Source organism: Asterias rubens, chromosome 4 (genome assembly GCF_902459465.1).
Source record: "Asterias rubens chromosome 4, eAstRub1.3, whole genome shotgun sequence".
NCBI classification, from domain to species: Eukaryota; Metazoa; Echinodermata; class Asteroidea; order Forcipulatida; family Asteriidae; genus Asterias; species Asterias rubens.
The window spans coordinates 15,534,427-15,557,654 of NC_047065.1; the positions used below are offsets into that span (position 1 = coordinate 15,534,427).

General features: G+C 37.7%; 1 protein-coding gene across 6 annotated transcripts in view; it reads right to left on the minus strand.

Annotated features, from left to right (window-relative positions):
* Window positions 1–23,228, minus strand: part of LOC117288793 (COP1-interactive protein 1-like) — a 74,375-nt gene that overhangs the window by 19,754 nt on the left and 31,393 nt on the right. For 3 of the 6 annotated variants that reach the window (XM_033769629.1, XM_033769634.1, XM_033769633.1), the window contains 17 exons: window positions 22,666–22,740; window positions 21,612–21,695; window positions 20,961–21,023; window positions 19,975–20,037; window positions 18,131–18,373; window positions 15,603–15,749; window positions 14,202–14,360; window positions 13,158–13,304; window positions 11,931–12,089; window positions 11,134–11,229; window positions 10,607–10,741; window positions 10,009–10,092; window positions 9,196–9,279; window positions 8,761–8,844; window positions 7,822–7,917; window positions 1,182–1,265; window positions 429–680 (listed from right to left, as the gene is read on the minus strand). In XM_033769629.1, coding sequence (XP_033625520.1) covers window positions 429–680; window positions 1,182–1,265; window positions 7,822–7,917; window positions 8,761–8,844; window positions 9,196–9,279; window positions 10,009–10,092; window positions 10,607–10,741; window positions 11,134–11,229; window positions 11,931–12,089; window positions 13,158–13,304; window positions 14,202–14,360; window positions 15,603–15,749; window positions 18,131–18,373; window positions 19,975–20,037; window positions 20,961–21,023; window positions 21,612–21,695; window positions 22,666–22,740 — 2,055 coding nt within the window. The remainder of the gene's footprint in view (window positions 1–428; window positions 681–1,181; window positions 1,266–7,821; window positions 7,918–8,760; window positions 8,845–9,195; window positions 9,280–10,008; window positions 10,093–10,606; window positions 10,742–11,133; window positions 11,230–11,930; window positions 12,090–13,157; window positions 13,305–14,201; window positions 14,361–15,602; window positions 15,750–18,130; window positions 18,374–19,974; window positions 20,038–20,960; window positions 21,024–21,611; window positions 21,696–22,665; window positions 22,741–23,228) is intronic. The other 3 variants (XM_033769630.1, XM_033769631.1, XM_033769632.1) reach the window with 3 other exon arrangements.

The following is a 23,228-nucleotide window of genomic DNA, read 5'->3' on the forward strand; positions in this document are numbered from 1 at the left end:
ATTCTTTAAGCAATGTACTGCAGTCCCCCAGACACACATGTATATGTGAACATTGAAATTAGAATGGCTTTTTTTTTCTTTGAGATTGCCTGGAACTGGTTGCCTATAAATTGCCTCATTTACATGTTCTGTATATTGGCCTTGAACACTTGTGACTGGTAGCCTGATCACTTCTGCTCAGCAGAAAAATTGTTAAGCAAGATTGTTATAAAGATGCATCCACTGACCTCTTTCAAGGATGTTGGGGCTGCTTAAGCACAGTAGCTTTAAGCATAACAACATTACGTTGAAATACAGGAATAAGGTTACCAGCCAAACTACCAATGTTACAAGTACAATTTGTGACTGGTGTCCTGCTAATTTCTACTTAGCAACATTTTCTGCTTTTAAGCAGCCCTACGAAAAGGGATAAATAGGGATCCACAAACCTCTTCCAAGGATCCCTGGTACTGCTGCTGAGCGGTATCCAGGTCGGCCTGTAGCCTCAGTATAGTCTGGTCCCGGCTCCCGACCTCTCGCTGGCATGTCCTGTGTTTCTCCTGGACGATGGCTAGATCCAGTTCCTGCTGCTGGGAGCGTTCAGCAAGTCGCAGCAGCTCGCCAGCATCATGCTCTGCCTGCTTCTGCAGCTTGGAACTCTCTGCTCGGACGCGATCCAAAAGATCTTCCAGTTTCATAACCTTGGAGAGGAAGTTTAATTACATGTAGGATAATAATCAGTTAAAAATAGCAATCCCTTTACTGCTACTTCTAAGGTTGTAACCCATGGCCAATATCATAGCACTGCTTAGCAGTCAGCAATTTTACTGTTTATTTGCTTATCGTAAGTAAAGAGCTGGCCCAGGGACACTTAGGCAAAGCGTTTTTTTTTTCACATGTTAACATAAAAAGGTTTTGCTTGTGCAAGTGCGCACTCCTTACAAAGCTTGCATAGAAATTCAGTGCCAATCGGTAGAAATTCAGGTAAATGCAAGCAAAGAATTTGGTCGGTAAGCAGAGCCATGCACTTGGGACCAGGGCTCAATTTTATGAAGCTGTTAGGCAGAAAATACTGCTTGGCAAAGTTCTTTTTTGAGCAAAAAGTTAGTGGACAATTGCAACAATCTAAACTTTATGTGCTTAGCAAGTTTTTATGCTTACAGTCTGTTTCTGTATGAATTGTGGCCCAGATTGTTACTGACCTCATTATAACATGCAGTGTACTGCTGCTGGGACTCCATCAAGTCCTCTCTCATCTGGGTTAGATTCTCATCCCGCCGGGACAACTATGGCAAGAAAAGAGAGATTCAGATTCAAAATTAATAACAAGATTAAGAATAAGAAGTAACTACAAATAGACTTGGAGGCACATGTACAACCATGTATTAAATCACTTTTGTGGGAGTGTTGGCTCTGAAAGGAGCTGGGCCCAATTTCATAAAGCATGTAAGCACAAAAGTTTGCTTAGCATGAAATATCATGAAATATCTTCGTAGATAAAAAACAGGGTTACCAACCAAATTTCCCTTTGCTGCATATTGCTTGTTAGTGGTATTCAGCTGCTGTTTGCTTATCCTGATAATCATGTGGAAGTTTGGTTGGTAATCCTGTTTTTATCAAGAAAGAAATGTCACGCTAAGCAAATTTTTGTGCTTACAGGCTTTATTAAATTGGGCCCTGGTCATGCTGGTGTGGTCTCGTCATTTGGAACAATACACTCTGCTGAGAAAAGGCAAGCAGAGTATACTTTTTTGTTCACAGGACTAACGAAAGTGCTAACACACAGTGCTAATGTAACACACATAGGTGTATGGGTAAAAACCAAAATTAGTATTCTTTATCCCGGATGCAAATTTAACATCTATTTTATACAGAGTGTACTCTTAAGGGTTAGAAATAAAAATAAAACCATTAAAAGGAGGAATTTTTCATCTGCTATTTAAAACAAGGATTTTCTTTCTCATGACCAAAAACAGTACATGTTTTACTCAGATGCAAACAAAAAGAAATCAAGGACTGTCAAGCGTTAGTTCCATATCCGACTTGGCTAATACTGACTAAACTGTGACCGTCGAGGAAAAAAATATATCATTTCGCAGTACACTACATGTACATGTGATGGATGAATTAATAAAATGAAACTTATTTATCATGAGAGTTAATGAAAGACAGTTTAAGAAACTTACCGCCAATCAATCCGTTATAGAACTGAGACCTATTAATTACAAACTAACAATAATCACCACGACAGTGTTAGGCCACCACCATAGCCTAAATATCATGCCCAACGTGTTCAAATATTGACCAAGAGCATGCATACTGTATATTTATAAATCTACAACTTAATGATACTACAGTACAACGATCGATGATGTGACACAAAAATGGGTACCCCACAGATAAAAATAGAGCTAGTAAAAATTACCCATTAAAATACCACTTGACATTCTTATTGGTCGAGAGGTGATCCCGTGGCAATGTTTAAGCATGCAGTATAAACTTGGTGAGAAGTGTTGAATAAACCATAACTACTCAATGTACAACCTATTGTTGCTCGCTTGCTACGCAACCCTTGAGAGTTGCGTGTAATTTGACCTTGAGTCGTTTAAACGGAGTCCGAGGACGTTGTTGGTAAATTGAAATTTACAGGAAAGGGCCCTTCCACCATGTCCACAAGCCCAATACAGACATACCAAAGTTTTATAGCAAACCAATTGCAAACCTCTTAAAATACGTTGACGAAAAAGCATACAGCGAAAAGACGGTGTTTCTTTCGTGCAGGCAAACTGTACTACAATGTACATGTATGGTTCTACAGCATGCCTATATACCTTCATGCAAACAACTCACACCCGTGACACTAAACTGGCAGAAAGATAAAAATGTCAGGTAAAAACTATGTACATGTGTGGAAGGCCATAGAACAGACGACTACAACTACAGCTACGACTGTTGCTGAGAACGTCCTATGATTCATCGCATGAGGATGCAGTGATCCTGCTGTAGCCAAAGCCTTAGCCACTAATTCAGACATGGCTACAGATACGGCTAGGACTGTTGGCTACTAGGCCACCCTATACAGCTTCCACGCATTATGAAGCAGGGATCCTGACGTAGCCGAAGCCATCCATTCGGACATGGCCCAAGTAAATTTTGTTTAAGTCAGATTTTAGATTTTTTCTTTCGACAAGTCATGCAACATCTTTATCACACAATTCAGTGGAAAAAACATGCTTGGCACAAAATATACACTGTATGTGCATCATGTTTATCTTTGTTGTCGTTATACTGAGCTAACAAGCTACAGCTGAGATCTGGGCCCAATTTCATAGCGCTACTTAACAGTAAGCAAATTTGCGTGCTTACTGTAGCAGAAAAATTTGCTTAAGCCTTAGCAAATTTCACAGATTAGCAGAAAAATTAGGTTTACCATGGATTTGCATTGTTACGTCACTTATTTTCGTGCGGTTAGCATGCATGCCTTTTCGTGTGCTTTTGGTTAGCAGCGCTACATAATAGAAATTGCACAGTAAGCACAAAGTTGGCCATGAAGCAGCGCTATTTAACTGGGCCCACAGGACAGCCATGGGAGATCATGATGCGTGGCGCGCTTTTGTTGCAGTCTGATAAGAGTCATTCATCGATGATGATGATGTTCACCATCCTTAATACATGTACTATTATTTTTCATATCAATATAAACCACAAGGGAAACTGACTGGGTAAATTTTGAAATGATTTTTGGGGTTGCACAAAGAATTGACTAGAGTGGGATTCGAACCAACGACCTCCGGATTAACGTGCCGGTGCTCTACCAACTCAGCTATCTAGCCCTATATTGGCGGTGTCCCTATTTTGTCAATATCTTTGTTCGGGGTGCTGACTGGCAGTTGGTAGAGCCCCGGCACAGTATTCCGGAGGTCGTTGGTTTGAATCCCACTCTAGTCATTTCTTTGTTCAACCCAAAAAACTGTTATTTGTTGTTATGTAACACAGTTCAAGTACCGCAACCAAAGTTTAGACCAATTTGATGAGTACAGACTCAGCCCAAAACCAAGCCATACATATAGTTTCATATTCAATGCATACATTTTTATTTCATTTTTGGTGTCAGTTAATACATCACAATAAAAGATATCTCTATGTATTTACAACCAAATTAATAACAGCCAAAAGGCACAACTGTACATTGTAACTTGCATCTCTTGGGTAAAATAAGCTTGATAAGCTAAAATAAGTTAATAATTACATATGTATATTTAAAAACATGACAAAAACACAATTATTATAAATGGGGGGGGGGGTGGTTAAAAAAATTGATTTATGGTTTAAAACAGAGGAATCCCATCCCATTATTTGTTTTATTATTCATGTACGCAATGCTTCTCGTATGTAGTTTGGCATTACTGAGCTTGGGTAAACGAGGACTGACATTTATGTGTGCCCCTTTTTGTCGAGTGTAAAGTAGTTAACGTAGCAATGCTCAAGTGTGTGTAATACAACCACCCGTTCAACATTCTCGACAAATCCTCACAATTGGCATACCATCATACAACTGTCCATGGATTAAAACAAACAATGATTCAAACAAAATACTCCATTGTTCAAAGCTCTCTTTGAATCTGAAAACTCATTGTATTTTAGATGGCAAGAAGATTCCTTGCGTTTGATGCATAGTCTGACATTATTATACAGAGAAGGCCCTGCGGCAAATAGGCACTTTATTGTGACAAGATAGAGGGCGCTATTTTTTTCTCCTTATCTATACTATTAGTTATCAAACAAGTGGGAGTTAAATATGGAAAAATAGATTGCTTCTGCGTCTCATATCAAACAAACCTGAATGCTGAGATGGATATGGGACACAGACTTGCTACAGTGTATGTGACTTTTCCGTATTCCATAAACTCACGTGTGAAGACAAATTTATCTTCAAGCAACTTGACACACAGCTAAACGCACACATTCTATTTTTTGCATCCCTGTGGAGACATCTTTTTTGTTCTTATGATTTGTCCCTGTAGCTAAGAACCCCAAATACACTTAATTATATGTGGAGCACCCCAGTCTTATAAAATTCCCCTACGGAGTCCTGTTCCCATTTTTTTGTTTTGTTCTGGGTCTCCATAAAGATAGTGCAACAGTTGTTCATTGTGTGTAAAGCTTAAACTGGCGCAATACGCGGACAACAAAACAGCACAATACGCAGGGTGTGCATCACATTCTTTGTATACTACGGGTCAACCAATCCCGAGAATCGAGGATTCAAGTTCAAGGATTCAAGTTTGCTTGAAGATAAATGTACCTGGAACCTCAGAGGAAAACTCTACATAATTACTTGAAAACTTGAAAATATTCTGATTAAAAGTCACCTAACACAAGCCTCTGTTAAATATATACATTACAGTTTTGGTTTTCTTCATTTCCCCTTAAATTTGCATAAATGTTTACCCTGTCAATAGTAATGAAAACAAATCAGACATATGTACAAAAGAGAATAATTTCATAAAAAATAATATTATCTTTCGAGAAAGTTTAATGGGGATTTAGGGTCAAAGACCACTTGCATCAAAAATGTGTTTGTCTAGTTTCTAAACATTTCTTAAAGTATATCTTTGGTTTTTTGAATTGTTCATTGTTTCAATCCTTTTAAATGTAGATTTACATACAATAGGCCTAGGCGACTAGTGAAATCTTACTACTCGACTACTCAAATAGTCGCAACTACGACACAAGTCGTGACCAATTTTTCAATCTCAAGATGCATTATGACACTTAAAGTTTTCTGCAAGCACAATATAGTAAAATTCAAGCTGAAAAGACTGGAGGATTGTGTCACTGATGTCTGTGTTTTGTAAGTAAATTATGTTGTCATGAATAGTAAAGAGTGACTCAATTAGTTCACCAAACAGGTACATGTAGTTGTGATTATTTGTTGTACTAGTTGTGGCGGCACGATGAATTGAACAGTTGAAAAACAGTAGTCGTGACTTGACTAACCACCAATAGTTGCGACTATGACACTAGTTGCATTAATTGCCCAGGCCTACATACAATTAAACTAACATGTGAAAAATTTATTTCAAAAGCTCCACCAGTCGTGTGTAACACCTTTACGATCTGTCCAATTTATTTGAGTATTGTCATAGGAAAGGAGTCTCCAGTGGCGATTTGTCTGACATAAAGTATCTCTCCTCCAGTAATTTCATGAACCCTGTAGCCAGCAGGATTTTACATCTAATGGCCGTCAGCGTTCGTAGAAGTTGAGTTCTCATTATGGTTTTAGGCTTTGGCACAATAAGGTGCACGGGAGTACAGACATAAGATGGCAGTCACAGATACAGACAGTCGGTCGTAACGTTTCATGCATTGTGAACATTAATGTTTTTACACAAGATGGAACATAAAATGTTTTGTTTCATAGTCATGAGCCGTACATATTTAATCGAGAAGTTATTTGCCGTAAGTGTAAGTAGGAAACAAACAAAAAGGTTAAAAAACAGTACGGTAAGGCAAATAAATGTTTTTAAAAAAACGAGTTGAACAAACCGAAACACAACGAAGGAAACAAAATGATCCACAAAAAAAATGCATAAAAACATTGAACAAAAATAAAAAGAGGAATATGTTTTTACAAAGAAACATGCATCGGTTCAAAAAGGGAATTGATCAAACCAGAATCCACAATTTGCAGCCGGACAAAAAGATGAAGATAATCCAGAAGATTTACCGAAAGCGAATATAAATAGAGGAGACAGAAAAATAACATTGAATTCAGAAACAGGAACACACTGTTTTGTTTCATCACAAAGTAGGCTAAAACCTCTCCAAGATATAAGTTCAGTATACAGGCAAGAGCTAAAAACGGCTAATAAGGATATGTATCACACAACATATTTTGTTCACGCACATGACGCAATGATTATATGTTGGGGTTTGTCTATTGGGTCTCGATCAGTTATAATTAGTCTTGTTAACGCAGCATTTTAAAGCACTTACATATGTACATGTACAATTATTTTGAATTGTTTTGAGGTAGGTCTTGTGACTGTTTGTGGTACCAGCCACTTGTGGCCACTTCGGTCTCAAAATGGGTAATGCAGCCAAAATAAAGGCACAGTAAAAGTCATCCAACGACAACTACAAATGTTTCTGGTAAAAACATAATGTATCTACCATTTCCACTACCAACAATTCCAATAATAAAAGTATTTTAAAAAAGTTTTTGGATTTATGTTTACTGGAATGAGAATGCTTAAAAAACCTGCAATTTTTATTTTATTTTATATAAGAACAAGAAAGAAAAAAAACGATCATGGAGGAAGACAATTTCTAAAAATTATCCTGTGTACTAAAAGTACTGCCATAGGTCAACGTGTTAGCCAGGAGTAGGTAAAAGGGTGTTTAAATTTGCTGGAAATTTAAAAACTAGGTGTCCAAATTGTTCACTTACAATACATATAAATGTAAATGACAAATAGAACTGGGTGTCCAAATTTAAAACAGGTGGCCAAAAGACACCCATACACCATGGTAACACTGTGCACAGAGGGCTTAACACTATGCATAGAGAGCTTACACCGTCACAAATAAATGAATAGTTCGCAGTAGTTGAGCTGTGAGCTGTGCTCAACTCTTGTGAATATTTGCAGCGAAAACAGAGAGGGCTCCTTGTAAACAAATACCTACAAAGTAAAAGGTTTCTTTAACAAAATCATCAAATAATTAGTTTACCCTGTTCTCATGTTAAAACAGACAACAGTTCATCAGTACAACAAAATAAATTATTGGCACTTATGTCAGACGATAAGCGTCTTCTTATTAATGCTACACTCCACCCACCTCTTCTTGGTTCTTCCTCCTCATTTCCTCCATGTCAAGCTGCGATTTAGTGATGGAGTCTTCAAGTCTCTTCATCATGTTGGTCTGGCGCTGAATCTGTGACAAGATAACACATTATGGGAAAGCTACATTAAAGAAAGATGCCAGATTTATAACATCGTATTCCTCTGGCAACTCACACCTGTTATCTCCATGTAATCCCTTTTCCAAAACAGGACTTACATGTAATTGGATCATGCACACGCCAGTAGGGCTTCTGACTGCAGTAATTCAATGTAAACACACCTACTCAGTGGAAAGGGTGTATATTTTCTGAGCTTTGGTAGCCACACTACTTTTAATGTTGTGAGGTTTGAAATGTCACTTGCCTACGTTTTTCAGGCATGTGAGTAACTATCCATGAAAAAGAGGAAAAAAGAAAACCGGGCAAGAAAAAAGAGAAAAAGATAATATTCCTATATACTTTTGTACAAATAATGTGAATAAAATAAAGACAAAAAATCAAAACCCCCCAAAAAAGGAAATCAGCTAAAAGGAGGAAGTCTCCCATGCCTGTTTTATTTCACAGATCTTGGAAGTATGCAGTGCTTAATACACAATTGTGTAAGGATAAAAACAACTTATTTTGTGTATCTGTGATGCAAAACTGACATCTGTTACATTTAAATTGTTGCAGTACCAACTGGTAACACATAGGATTCAACTGCCTCTAGCCACTGTGCTACATGTAGTGCAGTGGTCTAGTGATAACATCTGCTCTAGCAATGCAAAGGTAGTGCGTTCGAATCCCACCCAAGTGATTGGCCTGTGGATTTTATTCACAGAACCCAGGAAGTACCAAGTATACAGTGCATCGGTGTTAGGGTAAAAACAAAGTACATTTTTTTTTATCCCTGATGCAAAACTAACATCTTTAATATTGAACAGAGATGGTTATACCTCGCTGGTTTTCTCCTGGCTTCTATTCTTGAGTTTAGTGTGCTCAGTGTTCAGCTTTTGAAGAACGTCATCACGCTCAGCAATCTGTAGACAGCACAAAATATTCAGGATTCAAGAAAATGGAAACAGTACAGTACTTGCCGGGCCCAATTTCATAGAGCTGGTTAAGCACAAAAAGTTGCTAAGCACAACAAAATAGTGCCTACAAAAACAAGGTTACTAGCCAAACTGCTATGTCACATGTACAATTTGTGACCGATATCCTGTTCATTTCTGCTGAGCAGAAACTAATCAAGCAATATTTTCTGCTTCGGCAGCTCTGTGAAATTGAGCCCTGGTGTCCTAATGATGGTTGGCCTTCTGGAACATGCTAATATATTGACCTTTTCTAGAAATGAATTTAAGAAATAAACACATGGAAATGAGGATGTGTACCTTGGCCAGGAATTCTTTATGCTGCTGATGAAGCGTCTCGGCGTCCGCTGTCAATTCAGAAATTGCATCCTCTTTCATCTGAACCTGAACGAGAAAAAGCGAAACAAACATGGGAAAGTTTTTAACCCAGTTCCTGAGATACGCTGAGTGTAAACAAGAGGAATCACACACATTTTGTTACCAAGTTTGTTTGATATTATTAATATTGGCAGTACAGAAAAACAGAAGAAAATCAGCTGAAAAGTTGCATGCCTGTTAATGAAAAGTACATAGAATTCTACAATGACATGCTGGCCATTTTTAATTCAATTCATGAAAAGAAAATGATGTGTTGTGGCCGAGCGATTAAGAGCAAGGACTCAAGCTCTGGTGTTTCTGAGCAACAGAGTATGGGTTGAAGTCCTTGTTGTGGCACATTGTATCGTTGAGCAAGATAGTTTAACATAATTGCTTCACCTTCAGATGGGAAATTAAGCTGTAGGTACTGTGTTCTAGGATTGGTAGAGCTCATAAAAATACCCAGAACAAAATAACGTATGGGGTTAACTCCAGTGGTTTTTTTTTTCTGGTTCACATAGCATTCACCCTGACATACTAGTTTCCTCAAGCTTGCAAGCTACATGTACATGAACAGTGGTTTAATTCACTACAAGGCATCCTCTGTTTCATAACCAGAAATATATACAAAATAAAATAGTACATTATCAAATTAGACAACTAGTGAAAAGGGTATTAAAATGTTCATCAAAACAGAGAGCTAAACCATACAGTCTATGAATAAAGGAAAGTACGTCAGTGTCTGAGAAATGTTACCTTATGGTTGAGGCTCTCTTCATTTGACTGTAGAATCTGGAACTCACTATTCAGCTCCTGCAGTGCTTCCTCTAGCCGTTCAACCTGAAAAATAAAGTCCCAAACGCATTTGCTTGTGCAACTTCTTAAGGGTATTCTTAAACATATAGGTTTGTCCATCCAATTTCAGCAAAAATTCATTCAATTTCATTTACATGCATTCAAATTCACACATTTTTGTGATACATGTACATTGAGTGCAGACATGCAAATTTGTAATTGGCAACAAGATAAATGCAACGCTGGAAATTATCACTGGACCACAGGCCAAAGGCCAGTGTTTTCAGTTTCAGGCCAGCAAATTCACGGCCAGACAAGCCCTTTGGTCTTTGTTTTTCAAAAAAATAACAATGCCTTTATTGCCCAATACCTTTGTGAAGAAATGTTGACCATATCAAATAAATACAAAATTTCTGCCCAAGCTGTGTAAGCGACAAATTCCTAGTAACATGAAGTACGCACGCCCACAAAAAAAAATCCCTGGTAACCCCTTTGCTAACGGTAAGCAAAGCCACAAAATTTTGGCCTGATGTGAAGTAGTGAACCGATGTATTCTTACTTCATCCCTGGCACCAGTGTGCATGTGCCTCATGTCTTGCAGCTGCCTGTCCATGTTTGCTATATTCTCCTCCTTGTTCTTGATCTCATTCTGGGCCATCTTGTTCTGATGTTTCATTTGTTCTAAGGCCATCTCCTTTCGGTAGAAAATGTTAAAAAAAAAGCTTTGCTTAGACATGTTAGAGGAAAAAACGCAAACCTAAAATTATTTAAATGGCCTGTACAAGTCTCAGGTGTTTTTGAACTTTGAAACCAAGTGCGCCAATTTGTTTCCTTCATGAATTAAAGGCTGAATCTGCACTTTGTGGCTAGAATTCTAGCCACAAGAGTCGTTTCTTTTATATGATGCCTTTTTAAACCATAACCACTTCTCTTCACCAAGGAGTAAACATGACTGCAAAGGTAGTTACTTCTTACTAAAAATGCAAAGCTTAAAACAAATGACATTACACACTGTTAGGGTTAACAGCTTTTTGTGGACAAGGTTTTGAAAGATTTTCGACACAATAACATTCTTATATTCTTTACCTGCTTAGAAAGTTTCTCCTCTGACTTGACAAGTTGCTCCCTGAGTGCTGTCTGCTCATTCTTCATTCTCTGCACTGCCTCATCCCGACGCAATACCTTCAAATATAAGATAAGATGTACGCAAAAGATTATTGAGTGGGTTGGGTTGAGTCGGGTTGGAGTAGTGGTGTCTTTCCTCGCCTTCCACGTCTAGAACCCTGGTTCAAATCTCACTGTGTCGGGGGGGGGGGGGCACTGTGTCGATTTGGCATTCAGTCCCTAACCTGACTGTGTTGGTTTTCCCTTTGAATAATTCTCTGCAATTTTCCCTCCGAAATCTAAAATTACAAATTCCATCAGTGTCTTCTCTTTATCTCGGATATTGGCTAGTACAGTGATTATAGTTTATAGAGACCTTGGTTTTACAACCCCAAAGTTAAAAGAAATTAAGATAAAGACAAATAAATAAATACAAAATTTCTTCCACATTATAAAACGGCACCATTACCGATGTGCACTGGCTGTGTTTTATACCATTTATTGTATTAACTGACATAAGAATGTTTGGATTACATAGTCATACTATTGCTTTGAAGCTTTTGAAGGTGAGGGACAGATTAATTTCTCCAAAAGACGATCAGAGCATTGATCGCAGCAATTTGCTGTCAACTATCGATTCTTTTCAGATCCAACACATCTTTTCAGATTACACATGAAGCTACATGTACTGCAAACCACTATACAAATTTTCAAATTCTACTTGATATCAGACTGTTTGTTTCATTCTATTGAAGAGAGAATTACAGTAGTCTGGTTACCTCAATAGACATGACATCCTGTTCACTTTGTGCAGTGATCTGTGCTGCTTGGATTCTAGCAGCCAGACGTCCACTCTCCTCCATAGCATCCTGTAACTGTTGCTTAGTCTTCTTCAACTCAGACTCCATCTGAGATAGGGAGCTCTTTTTCCGACCAAGCTAGGGGGTTCATAAATTACAGAGGATAACACTTTGTATGTAGTGCTGTCCAATAATTAGAAGTCTTTTTTGATGATCTAATCCCCTAGTTTCTGCCCTTATAATAATTTTTTCATCAACAAACATTTTTATGGATTTGTGATTTTGTGTATCAGTTGTACAGAACTTTTGCAATGACACACATTGTAAAATTATTATGAGGTTAGAGAAATGTGTTTTTGATTAAGAGGTTATAAATAGCATTCTCAGAACGAGGTTGAGATTAGACCACCCTGGAAATTCAAGTTATGTGTTTCCTAACTCACCTTCGTATTGATGTATCACACATGGAAGAAAGAGTCACAAACTTATACGTTAATGTCAATATCTCTTTGACAAAGAACAATTTTTTTTACTTGCCCGGGGAACGAATAAAGAAAGAATACGGCTCTTCCGCTGCTGTTGTCAATTTAAATTTTTGAAAGTGAAAGGTTTGAAAGTCAGTTTGCCAAAGTTAGAGATTTTATAAAAAGTCTGATCTAAAAACAAAGACTGTTCTATCACCCCAACTTCACTGGCTCCCTATCTCTCAACGTATCATCTTCAAGCTGATGCTCATTGCCCACAAAGCTCTAAATGGCAAGGCTCCCCACTATATACAAAATGTATCTGAACTGCTTCAAGTTTACACTCCATCAAGGAATCTCCGATCAAGTTCCATGCTTCTCCTCATTGAACCCAAGACTCGACACTCATGGGGTGACAGGTCTTTTTCTTCAGCTGCGCCGCGCATCTGGAACTCTCTACCACTTAATCTTAGATCTTGTCTTTGTACCACACAATTCAAATCTCTTCTCAAAACTTATCTTATGTCACAGGTTTTCAAGGACTACTTTTGTTTTGTCTGTTTTTCTTTGTTTTTGTTTTGTTTTTACTGTGCCTTGAACACCCAGCAGTGTGGATACGTGCGCATTACAAGTCATATTATTATTAATATTATTATTTAAAGACATGAAAGTCAGAATTCCGCCAAAAGGTGAAAGAATCTCATCCCTGCATCCCTTTGATACATGTAGCGCATGGTCTTACCTCTTCCACCAGTCTGCGCTTCTCTTCATGAGCAGATGTGACTCCAGCCTCCAGGGTCTGTACAATGTTTTCTCTCCTTCCAGATTCACCCTGGAACTCCAGTACTTGCTTCTGCAATCGCTGAATGGTCTCCTCTCGATTTTGAACCTGCACAGACGAGTGGGAAAAGTTGTTATGACTTCACAAGGAACACTTTTTTCATACATCACCAGTATGATATTTCAAATAGAAATATATCAGAGCGATTGGAGTTGTAACATTTTTATAAGAATTAATTAATTACATAACCAATAACCCTTAAAGGATTCGGGTACTTTTTCAAAATGTGCACAGATTTACATTAAACTTACAGGGTTTGAAGGTAATGATAGTGGAAAGCTTCCCTTCAAATATTGCGAACTGAGGTTCTGTAGTTTTTTGAGAAATGAGTAAAACAAGTCACACAATAATTTTCGTCTCAGGAAGACAACAAATTATTTTAGCATGTAAAATCCCATTAACCAGTTATGACATTATACCATAACCATAGCATAACTGGTTAATACGATTTTACATGCTAAAAGTTCTCAAAAACTACTCATTTCTCAAAAACTACAGCACTTCAGTAATGAAAATTTCAAGGGAAGCTTTCTACTATCATAATCTTCAAACTGTGTAAGTTTAATGTAAATCTGTGGACATAGACCCTATAACCATAACCCTAACCCTTTACAAAACCCAAACCCTTACCCATAACCCCATTGTTAACCATAACCCACAAAACACAAGGTGCAACATAAATGGGTCTCAAATAAATTCAAAATAGCTCTTCATTTTTTGTACATTTGAAAAGACCAAAATTAATGCTTTATTGCTGGTTAAGTCCCATGTTGATACTGCAATTGATCCAAACGTTGTGAAAGTAAAAACGGCAAAAGATGTGAGAGAATGAATAAATGCGAGAGAATGAATTAAAATTTTACCCCTGTTGGAATGTTTTATAATGATAATTTACGACAAACGAATCATTTAGCTTGATCGCATCAAATTAAACCGAAAGCTTACTTGTGATTGGCTCTTTGATACATTATCCTGGAAGCTCATTAGCTCTGCTTTAGTGGCTTGAAGTGCGCCCTCTTTGATGACCAGTTCTGCCTGCAGTTTGGCCGCTCGCTCACTTGCTTCTCCCTCGGTCTGTGAGAGTTCCTCCTTGGCGTTTTCCAACTAAGTTATGAGAGAATGTGAAGAAAAATAATCATTGTAAATGAATAGTGTGAGGTGAAATTCTGTGAAATACTTTTTGAAAGTTTTACATCTTGAAGGGTGTGCACAACATTGGTATTGCACAGTGAAGATATAAATGATCACAGATTTGCTCATAACTGACATAGTACATGTATAAAGATGGATTGCTTGAAATGCTACGTGAAATAAAGGGGCCAAACAGTCATTTTTTAACCTTGATGTACAAACAGTGGATACAATTGCAAAGTTTTAAAGAACCATTACAGAATTGATTTTGCTAAAAAACAAAACAGTTGCTGGCAATGTAAGCACTTTATGTACATGTAATCCACCATATACATTGTACATAAACTAACAAACCTGTAGAAGTTTGAGATTGATCAGCCATCTGGGTCACGAGATAATAGTGACAAACCGATTACACATTTTTGCATGACATTGATGCAAAAAGTAATAACAATAAAATGCTCACTGAGCGATAAACTCCAAACACAAAGTTAAATTACTTATTTCTCATCAAATGTGACATTTCAGGCAGAAATATTTCAAGGGAGGTTTTCTACTATCATCATCATTATACCGTGTAAGTTTGATGTTATTATTATTATTTTATTTGCCATAACAGTACAAAACATAATACATTGACAATAATACCCCGAGATGGGCAAGGGACAACAAAAGCAAATACATAGATCTGTTGCCCCACATCTGGGGTACACAATAAAATTAATATAGATTTAACATAATATACATGTAGTACACAAAGCATTAAAAAAACAGATAATTATACAACCAATAGCAAATAATAAATATATAATAAGAATACAAAAAGAAAATTAAAATAAATAAGTAGAAATAACGATAAGGTAAGGATAAACAATAAAAGGAAATAAATAAATAAATAAAAAGTAAACTTGTTGATAAATTAAACAACTTAAAATATTGCACAAGTAATTCAGCTAAAGGTACTGTACAATAGATTCATGAGCTTGGCAGACAGAAAATCTAAGTGATTTAAGAAAGCTGTGGAAGGGCAAGATCAGTAGTGAATTGAATGTATATCTGTGATCTTTGCGTTTTTGGTTTTCTCACCAATTCTGCAACGTTCCTTTAAAAAGCGCTATATAGGAAGTTGATATTATTATTATCTATAAAGGCAAGAGAGGATCTATGAAATATATCCACCACTAGGGAAGGGGGGTTTGGGAGAGTTTTGTTTACCTCTGTGGTCGTCTTCTTCAGGTCTAATCTGAGTTGTTGCATGATGTCCCCTCTATGCATGACTTGGATAAGACTCTCTTGGTGTTTCTCTTCTAATATGGCCAACTCGCTCCTTAGGTTGATAATGATGTCATGCCTCTCTGCAACCTTTATGGATAGATAGATAGTTTATTTCTTTTTACATTTGTGACCAACGACCAAATTAAAGTAAAAAAAATAGTTTACATACAAAAATAGTTACATACACAACTAAACATTAGATGTTTGTGAACAAACACAAAGCTGTTCCGTGTTCTTTTGCTTGGATTATGTGCTAAAATGACCAAGGAGTCTATAACTGAAAACAAGTTTGAACATGTTGAATAGTGTCTTGAGTTATGGTGCCACTTCCGGTTGACCCGGAAGTAGAGGTCGACATGGGGTAACAGTAACCTAAGGCTAATCTCCAACGCCAAAGGAGTCTCAACTGAAAAAAGTTTGAAAATCGATATTGTTTCCACTTTGGGTTCACCCAGAAGTAGAGGTCAAGTTGAGGTCACGGTTAAAAAATTCGGACAGAGATTCGAACTCGCAATTCTCAGATGTGTAGTCGCGACTGATGACCACTAGGCTAGAAGGGCACGATGCAAAAATGGTGGGTTTTTACATGTGTGCATCAACAGAGGGGATTATGATCCGGCGAAATAATTCTCGTTTCATGATTTTGCGACCAATGTCACTAAATATGAACTGCTAACGCCTATAACTATTGAGTCATGTAAGTAGCGTTGAAATGTAGTATTAGATGCCTTTAGGGTTTTTTTGACGACGACGTCGATGTCGTCAAAAACCCCTATCTAATTACGCACGTTCGTTTTAACGAAAACCCATGAACGCGGTTAGAAAAACAAGGACAAAATTTAACGCACGTTATAACGAAAATCCTTAACCTCCGTACGTTGTGCGTGTACAGAGTAATGTGTCCAAAACGCAGGTAGGAAACAAAATAGTATAGACTCCTCTCAAGAAGTCAACAACTCATAGAGGTACATACCGTGTTGTATTACCAAAGAGAATATTTCACAGTAACATGAAAGTGACTGCATCAAGTTTACAAATTAAAAATTCAAATGAAGACCACGTGGTTAATTAATGAAGAATGTTTACACTTTTTTATTAGAGTAAAGCTTATGTTCTAAGCTTCAATTTGATATATGATTTAACTCTTTTATCCTTATACTTTAGGAGACGGGGCCTGAACAAAAATGCTGTACAAACGCAATGGGGTTTTAGGCGGAAACAAAGAATAATAATAATAATAATAATAATAATAATAATAATAATAATAAAATAATAAAAATCTCGACGAAAACAATACCTGTTCCGACGGTAGGTCGGAACAGCTAAATATACAGCTAGCTAAAAAATAATGTATCGCCATTGGAGGCTATATCAAAGTTTACAAGGAGGCCACCATCAGAACATCACACACAAACGAAAGCACTACCTATTGAGTAAATTAACAAAATAAGGAATGGGACTTTTTTGGACACGTGAGGTTCTTGTATTTAACCAGGAGAAATTATTGGCACTCCGTGGACTGCGAGAATGACTCCCATATCTAGTAGGAGGGAGAAGGTCCCTTGTGCGGGTAGATGGAGGAAAGTGTTACATGTGTACGAGAGATTGAATATCGTAAATTTACTGCTATCAAATAATAAACCACAAGGGAAACTGACTGCCTTGGTAAATTACTTGATATCTGAAAGAAAAAGTTGCACTCTATTAAGGTGAGCCCCTGGCTGTCGCTTCCCAGGTTGTATCATAAACTTGGGTGTGATCCCTGGCTACACAGCAGTCATCGGTTGTACATGTATGGCTTTTGACTGGCTAACCCGAACAAAGATATTGACAAAATAGGGAGACAGCCAACATACGTAGGGCTAGATAGTTCAGTTGGTAGAGGGCCGTAAAATAAACTCTGAAATGTATGATAGCATTTTTCTTTTAAACAAGTCAACAAAGAAAAACCAAGAAAAATGCCTGACCTCTGTTTCTGGTTACTTAAATTATTTTTGCCCAAATTAACGCTCATGAACATCGCTATTGGATATTGGACATTGACATAGGTTTGTGCAGTGAATGTTTACATTTTACATCAATATTGGATATTGAATATTCATATAGGTTTGTGCAGTGAATGTTTACATTTTACATCAATATTGAATATTGAACATTCATATAGGTTTGTGCAGTGAATGTTTACCTTTTATTCAATATTGGATTTTGAACTTTCATATAGGTTTGTGCAGTGAATGTTTACCTTTTACATCAATATTGGATATTAAACATTCATATAGGTTTGTGCAGTGAATGTTTACCTTTTACATCAATATTGGATATTGAACATTCAGATAGGTTTGTGCATTGAATGTTTACCTTTTACATCAATATTGGATATTGAACATTATATACATGTAGGTTTGTACAGCAACAAACGTAAGTCCAATGTCCAATATCAAGTAAACTTAACTGTTGTACTTGTTTACCTCTTCAGTGAGTGCTTTCCTTGCATCCTTTGAGGCCGCAGTCAGAGTGGACACCTGCTGTTTCAGCTTCTCCCCCTGTGCCTTCAGCTCGTTGCATCGAGTCTGGCTCAGACCAAGATCTTTCTGTAACTCCCTCATTGATCTCTCCTTCATGGAGGACTCTTCCAGGGCTGACTGGAGCTGCCGGCTCACTGTGGCTAAGTCCTCCTCAAGGTTGTGGGTCTCGGCCTCATTCTTCTGAAACTGTGTGGTGTATCAGGGGGTCAAGTGAAGGAGTGAGAATACACAATAAAGAAGGGTAGAGACTTCGACCCCCAGACGAGGGGTCTGGTGTGAGTACACAATTGCATCTACCCAAAGCTGCTGCTAAATTCAGTATTCCAGATTGTGATTAAGCTAGGTGGACAAGAGGTCAAGCTTGGTGGACAAGAGGTCAAGCACACTGGACTCAAGCTCTGGTGTTTCTGATCAGCAGAGTGTGGGTAAGAGATGTGGTCTTTACATTTGTGACCTTAAGAAAGACACTTATTGCTTCGTCATTCATATGATACATAAATTCGTAAGTCCTGTGTGTGTTGTGTAATGTAAGCAAAAGAACCCAGTAACTCATACCGCTTAGAGAAGGGGTTACCACAGTGTTTCTGGCAGTGACTGTCGAGTATGTTGCACACCTTCTAAAACCTGATATGGTGCAACATAAATCTGCCTTACAATTAAAAAAAACTTTCACAAATCTGAAAATTTTCCTCCTTGCTCAAGTGCCTTGAACACCATAATGGTAGATACATAATGTGCACTGCATAAGACTCCAGAATTATTATCATTGTAATTATTACGCCTGCCTCCGCTCACCATCCCCGGGAATCTCCCAAATATCCGTTAATAGAATTCGTAATGAATAATATGCACATGTACGCAGGCAAAAAGTGTGGAGTAAAAAAAAAAAAAAAAAGAATATTTCCAAGTCAGCAAGACAAAACATGAATAAATCTTGGATGAACATTGCAAACTTGGCCCTGAATTTAAAACATGAAATTCATGCATATCACTTTTCTTGAGCCAATATTGCTTTATGAATGAGCAACGAGCACGAGCAAATGCGATTCATGTTTTACCCGCATGAAATGCAAATCAATGACACATTAATGCACAACGTTACTTTGAATCATGCATGTAACTATAACTCCAAATAATTTTTCTTACTCAAGACCAACTGACATCATTGTTAATTGTTAATTCAATTCATAGTGCAACGTGAACTTTGTATGAATGGACTACTTACAAATCCGTTGAGATTCAAACACTCACAACAAATAATACATGAAATAAAAACAAAATAATAACACAAAGAACAGGACGGGATTTTTGTTATAAAGAGGGCAAAGCCATTTTCACTTTTCACAAAGAACTACCACTGGAAAAGCGTACAGTCCATGTGAAACATTTCAAGAGGCACTAACTAGGGCAACAAGACCATGGCCTCTTCGGCATCCAAGTCAGTTAAGGCCTGTAGGATTTTTGCTTAATTCAATTAATGTCCGGTCCGGTATTCAAAGTTGAGTGATCACTTCTTAAAAAGTTTATTGTATTAGGCATTACTGGATGCACAAATGGACCTTTTTTTTTTTTACAAAAACAGTGATCTTGAACATTCCAGTGCCTTTCTGGCAGGCGAGATTTAAACTGGTCATGTGGGAACTTTTTACATGTTTTGTCACAATTTCCACAGAAGAGTTTAAGAGTGACAAACAGATTTGTCTTTACTAGCCGGGCACCCGACTAAAAAATGATCTGTCTTAATACGTATATCTATTGCTGAGCACTACAGTTTCTAGGTCTTGTACCTGTCTGGATTTCTTTTCCATCTGATCTTGTAGATTGCGGACATTTCTCTGTTGTGCTTCCAACTGATTATGACATATAAGGGGAAAACAAATGACACTGAGACATAAAACATGCACTGCCAATGTAAACACTGGAAAATCATTGTTCACTTACAATGATTGTGAAACAGTTTGGTGGAATGCCTGATTGATTGTGGGGGAAATTCTGGATAAAAATAGTGTACAAAAATAATAAAACTGAAATCATGCATGTAAATTTAGCTTTTATGATAGAGCATTCATCTTTTTCCATGAATGAACAAATCACAATAACTTACAAATGTAAAGGTAGGGTCATAGATTGGCAATCCTAAAATTAATGACCATAAAAACTAAACTTGCTGAGAAGCACAGCTGTTGATAGTAAAAGCTTCCTTTGAAGTAATATGATTTGCATGATTTTTCAACCAAAAACATTCGACTGTGACTATAGACCTGATTCATGATTCATTCAATGCTAAAACTTTTCTGCTTAACAGCTTTATGACATCAAGCACAGGGGCCAGTTTCATAGAACTGATTAAGCACAAAATATTGCTTAAGCAAAAGAATTCTTGCTTAATAGTAAAATCAGATTACCGGCCAAGCCTCCACTCCATTTGTGATGCTAAGTAAACAACAGCTAAATACGAGTCACAAGCAATGTATATGGCATGAAATTTTGGCCAGTAACATGTGCAAAATAAGTGAGCTATTTTCCCCCAGTCATTTACCATTTTGGGGGTATAATACCATATGGTAATTTGCTTGATAAGCAGCTTGCCACAGCACATTCTAATTGTTCAATGAAACTTTTAATTGATTGCAAAAAGGCAGAAATGTATATTATTATTTGCAGCTTGACAAGATGACCATTTCATGGATGTTTTTTTTTTTTTTCCTTTGGCTTTGGGAAGGGAGGGGGAGGGGGGGAGGGGGGACGGTGGGTGTGTTGGGTGTTAATATACCTCGTTAGTTTGCCTGTCCACCTGTTGTTGTAATCCATGTGCCCTTCTCTTCTGTGAATCCAACTGATAGAAAACATGTGCAAGGTAGTCAGTGAGAGAAGAACAATTGAAGGGCCCAGGGTCATAGCGCTGCCTACTGACCGTGAAATTCTGCGCCTACAGAGTGGCGGCCACAAGCGGCTTGCAACAAAATGCCCATAGCAGCCGCAAATGGCCCCAAGGTTTGACCTACTGATAGAAATTTGTGCAAGGATAGTATCAAGAGTACAATGTGCTGGGCCCAGTGTCATGGCGCTGCTCGCTATGGATTTTTGCGCTTACAGAATGGTGGCCACAAGCGGCTTGTACCAAAATGGCCATAGCGTCCGAAAACGGCCGCAAGGTTTGACCTACATGTACTTCCATTCCCATAAAGAGATCAAAGTACAGGTCAGAAGGAAAACCAATAACAAAATAGCAAACATAAAACCAACAACACAACTTTTCAAAGCATACATCATTGCAAATTTATGGCAACAGAAAATGCTGGCCGCTCTTTTTTAAACAAACAAATAAATAAAATACCACAACACAAACTGAGTGCAAGTTAGCGTTAGACCACATTCTTCCACAGCATTCATACAACTTAAAAGCAAAGCAAATTGATCACACCTCTGTCAGTGTAATATCATGTCGCTCCTGTAGGCTCAGGACATCCTTCCTCAGCTGCTGGATTGTATCATCACGTCTGGTAAGCTGTTGGAATTATCGAGAGGTGCAAATCATTTATTGAAACTTTACCTGGTAAGTTTTCCTTGTGGTTTATAACTTAGTGGGTGTCATGGCCGAGTGGATAAGAGCACCAAATTCAAGCGAGTGTAGGTGCGAATCCCGGTCGAGGCACTTGTGTTCTTGAGCTAGATACTTTAACTATAATTGCTTGTCTTCACCCATGGGTAAATGGGTACCTGTGAAGGCAGAGATTGTTCTTGTGATATATTTAGCCGAGTAGCGCATTTGTTGCACAAGGCTGTATACTCCCCAGAAAGCTGAGATGGTTTAAAGAATGATTTAAGGCCCAGTGACCAGAGGTAATAATTTGAAGCGCTTTGGGACACCCTTAGGAAGTCAAAAAGCGCGATATAAAAACTTAATATTATTATTATTATTATTGTTATTATTATTATTATAATTTGATATTTGAAATAAAAATCGCATCCACTTAAAGGCAAAGTAAACCTTTGGTTTTTGGAAACATTCAATTGTTTCAGTCCTATTCAAAGTAAAACTAAAATGTGAAAATTTCGTTTCAAATGGTTGCGTTTTTGAGATATTGCTGAAAACCTGGAGCGGTTATGTTTCCGCGCAGTAAGAATAATCCTCAATAGGAAGTAAACAATCTCAGAAGCGTGATTTCAGTATTGCTTTTCAGATTCAAATTTTGGGGCATAACAACTTTCATCTTTGTTTCCATAACCACGTTACTTCCAAGTGAAACGTTTCTCAACCATGTGTATTATCAAAAGCTGCTGTAGGCTTCCAACCAAAAAGTTTTAATTGCCATTCATTTTAAGAGTGTTTACCAAAGCAATATATTCCTTTTTATTATGTGACCCTTCTCCTCCCGCTTCTCAAGTTTTACCGTTAATTTATAATAATAATTATAACTACATATGTACATGTAGACCAGCAGTACAAAACATTGCAACCTACAACCAGTTGTTACCTCTTGTTTCAGAAGCTGGTGACTGTCCTTGGAAGAGCCTTGCTTGTCCCTTATTCTGGACTGTAAGACACCAACCTGCAAATAGGAAACCCAAAAGAAAGATTATTAGTTTTTATACACTAGTGAAAATGTATGGCAGTGACCATTCATGATACCTGGTTTCCTGCCGTACAATTCAAAGTAGGTTTCACTAGGTATGACTCACAAACTGATCTAGCTCGATCAGGGTCTACCAGCTACAAAGTCCGCCAGACCACAAACAGTGAAAACAAACAGTGGAAATATTTAGTTTTTTTCACTCTTGTACTAGCCAGACTCGATGAGAGTATGATGCCAGGCTTGTGCGGGGTATGGGATTTCGTTGGAGCAGTTGCTTGAAGTTGTTCAAGCTTTAATAGTGCATTCACTAATGTGTCATTAAGGGCATTCTACTCTACTATGGTCCTTGGAAAGAATGCGCTTTTGTGGATACCCAAGCGGGCTCTGTGAGTTATGAAGCTTCCTACTATTTGTATGGCGTGAGCAGGTATTAGAAAGCGGTCACTGGAGATGTCCACCAAGTT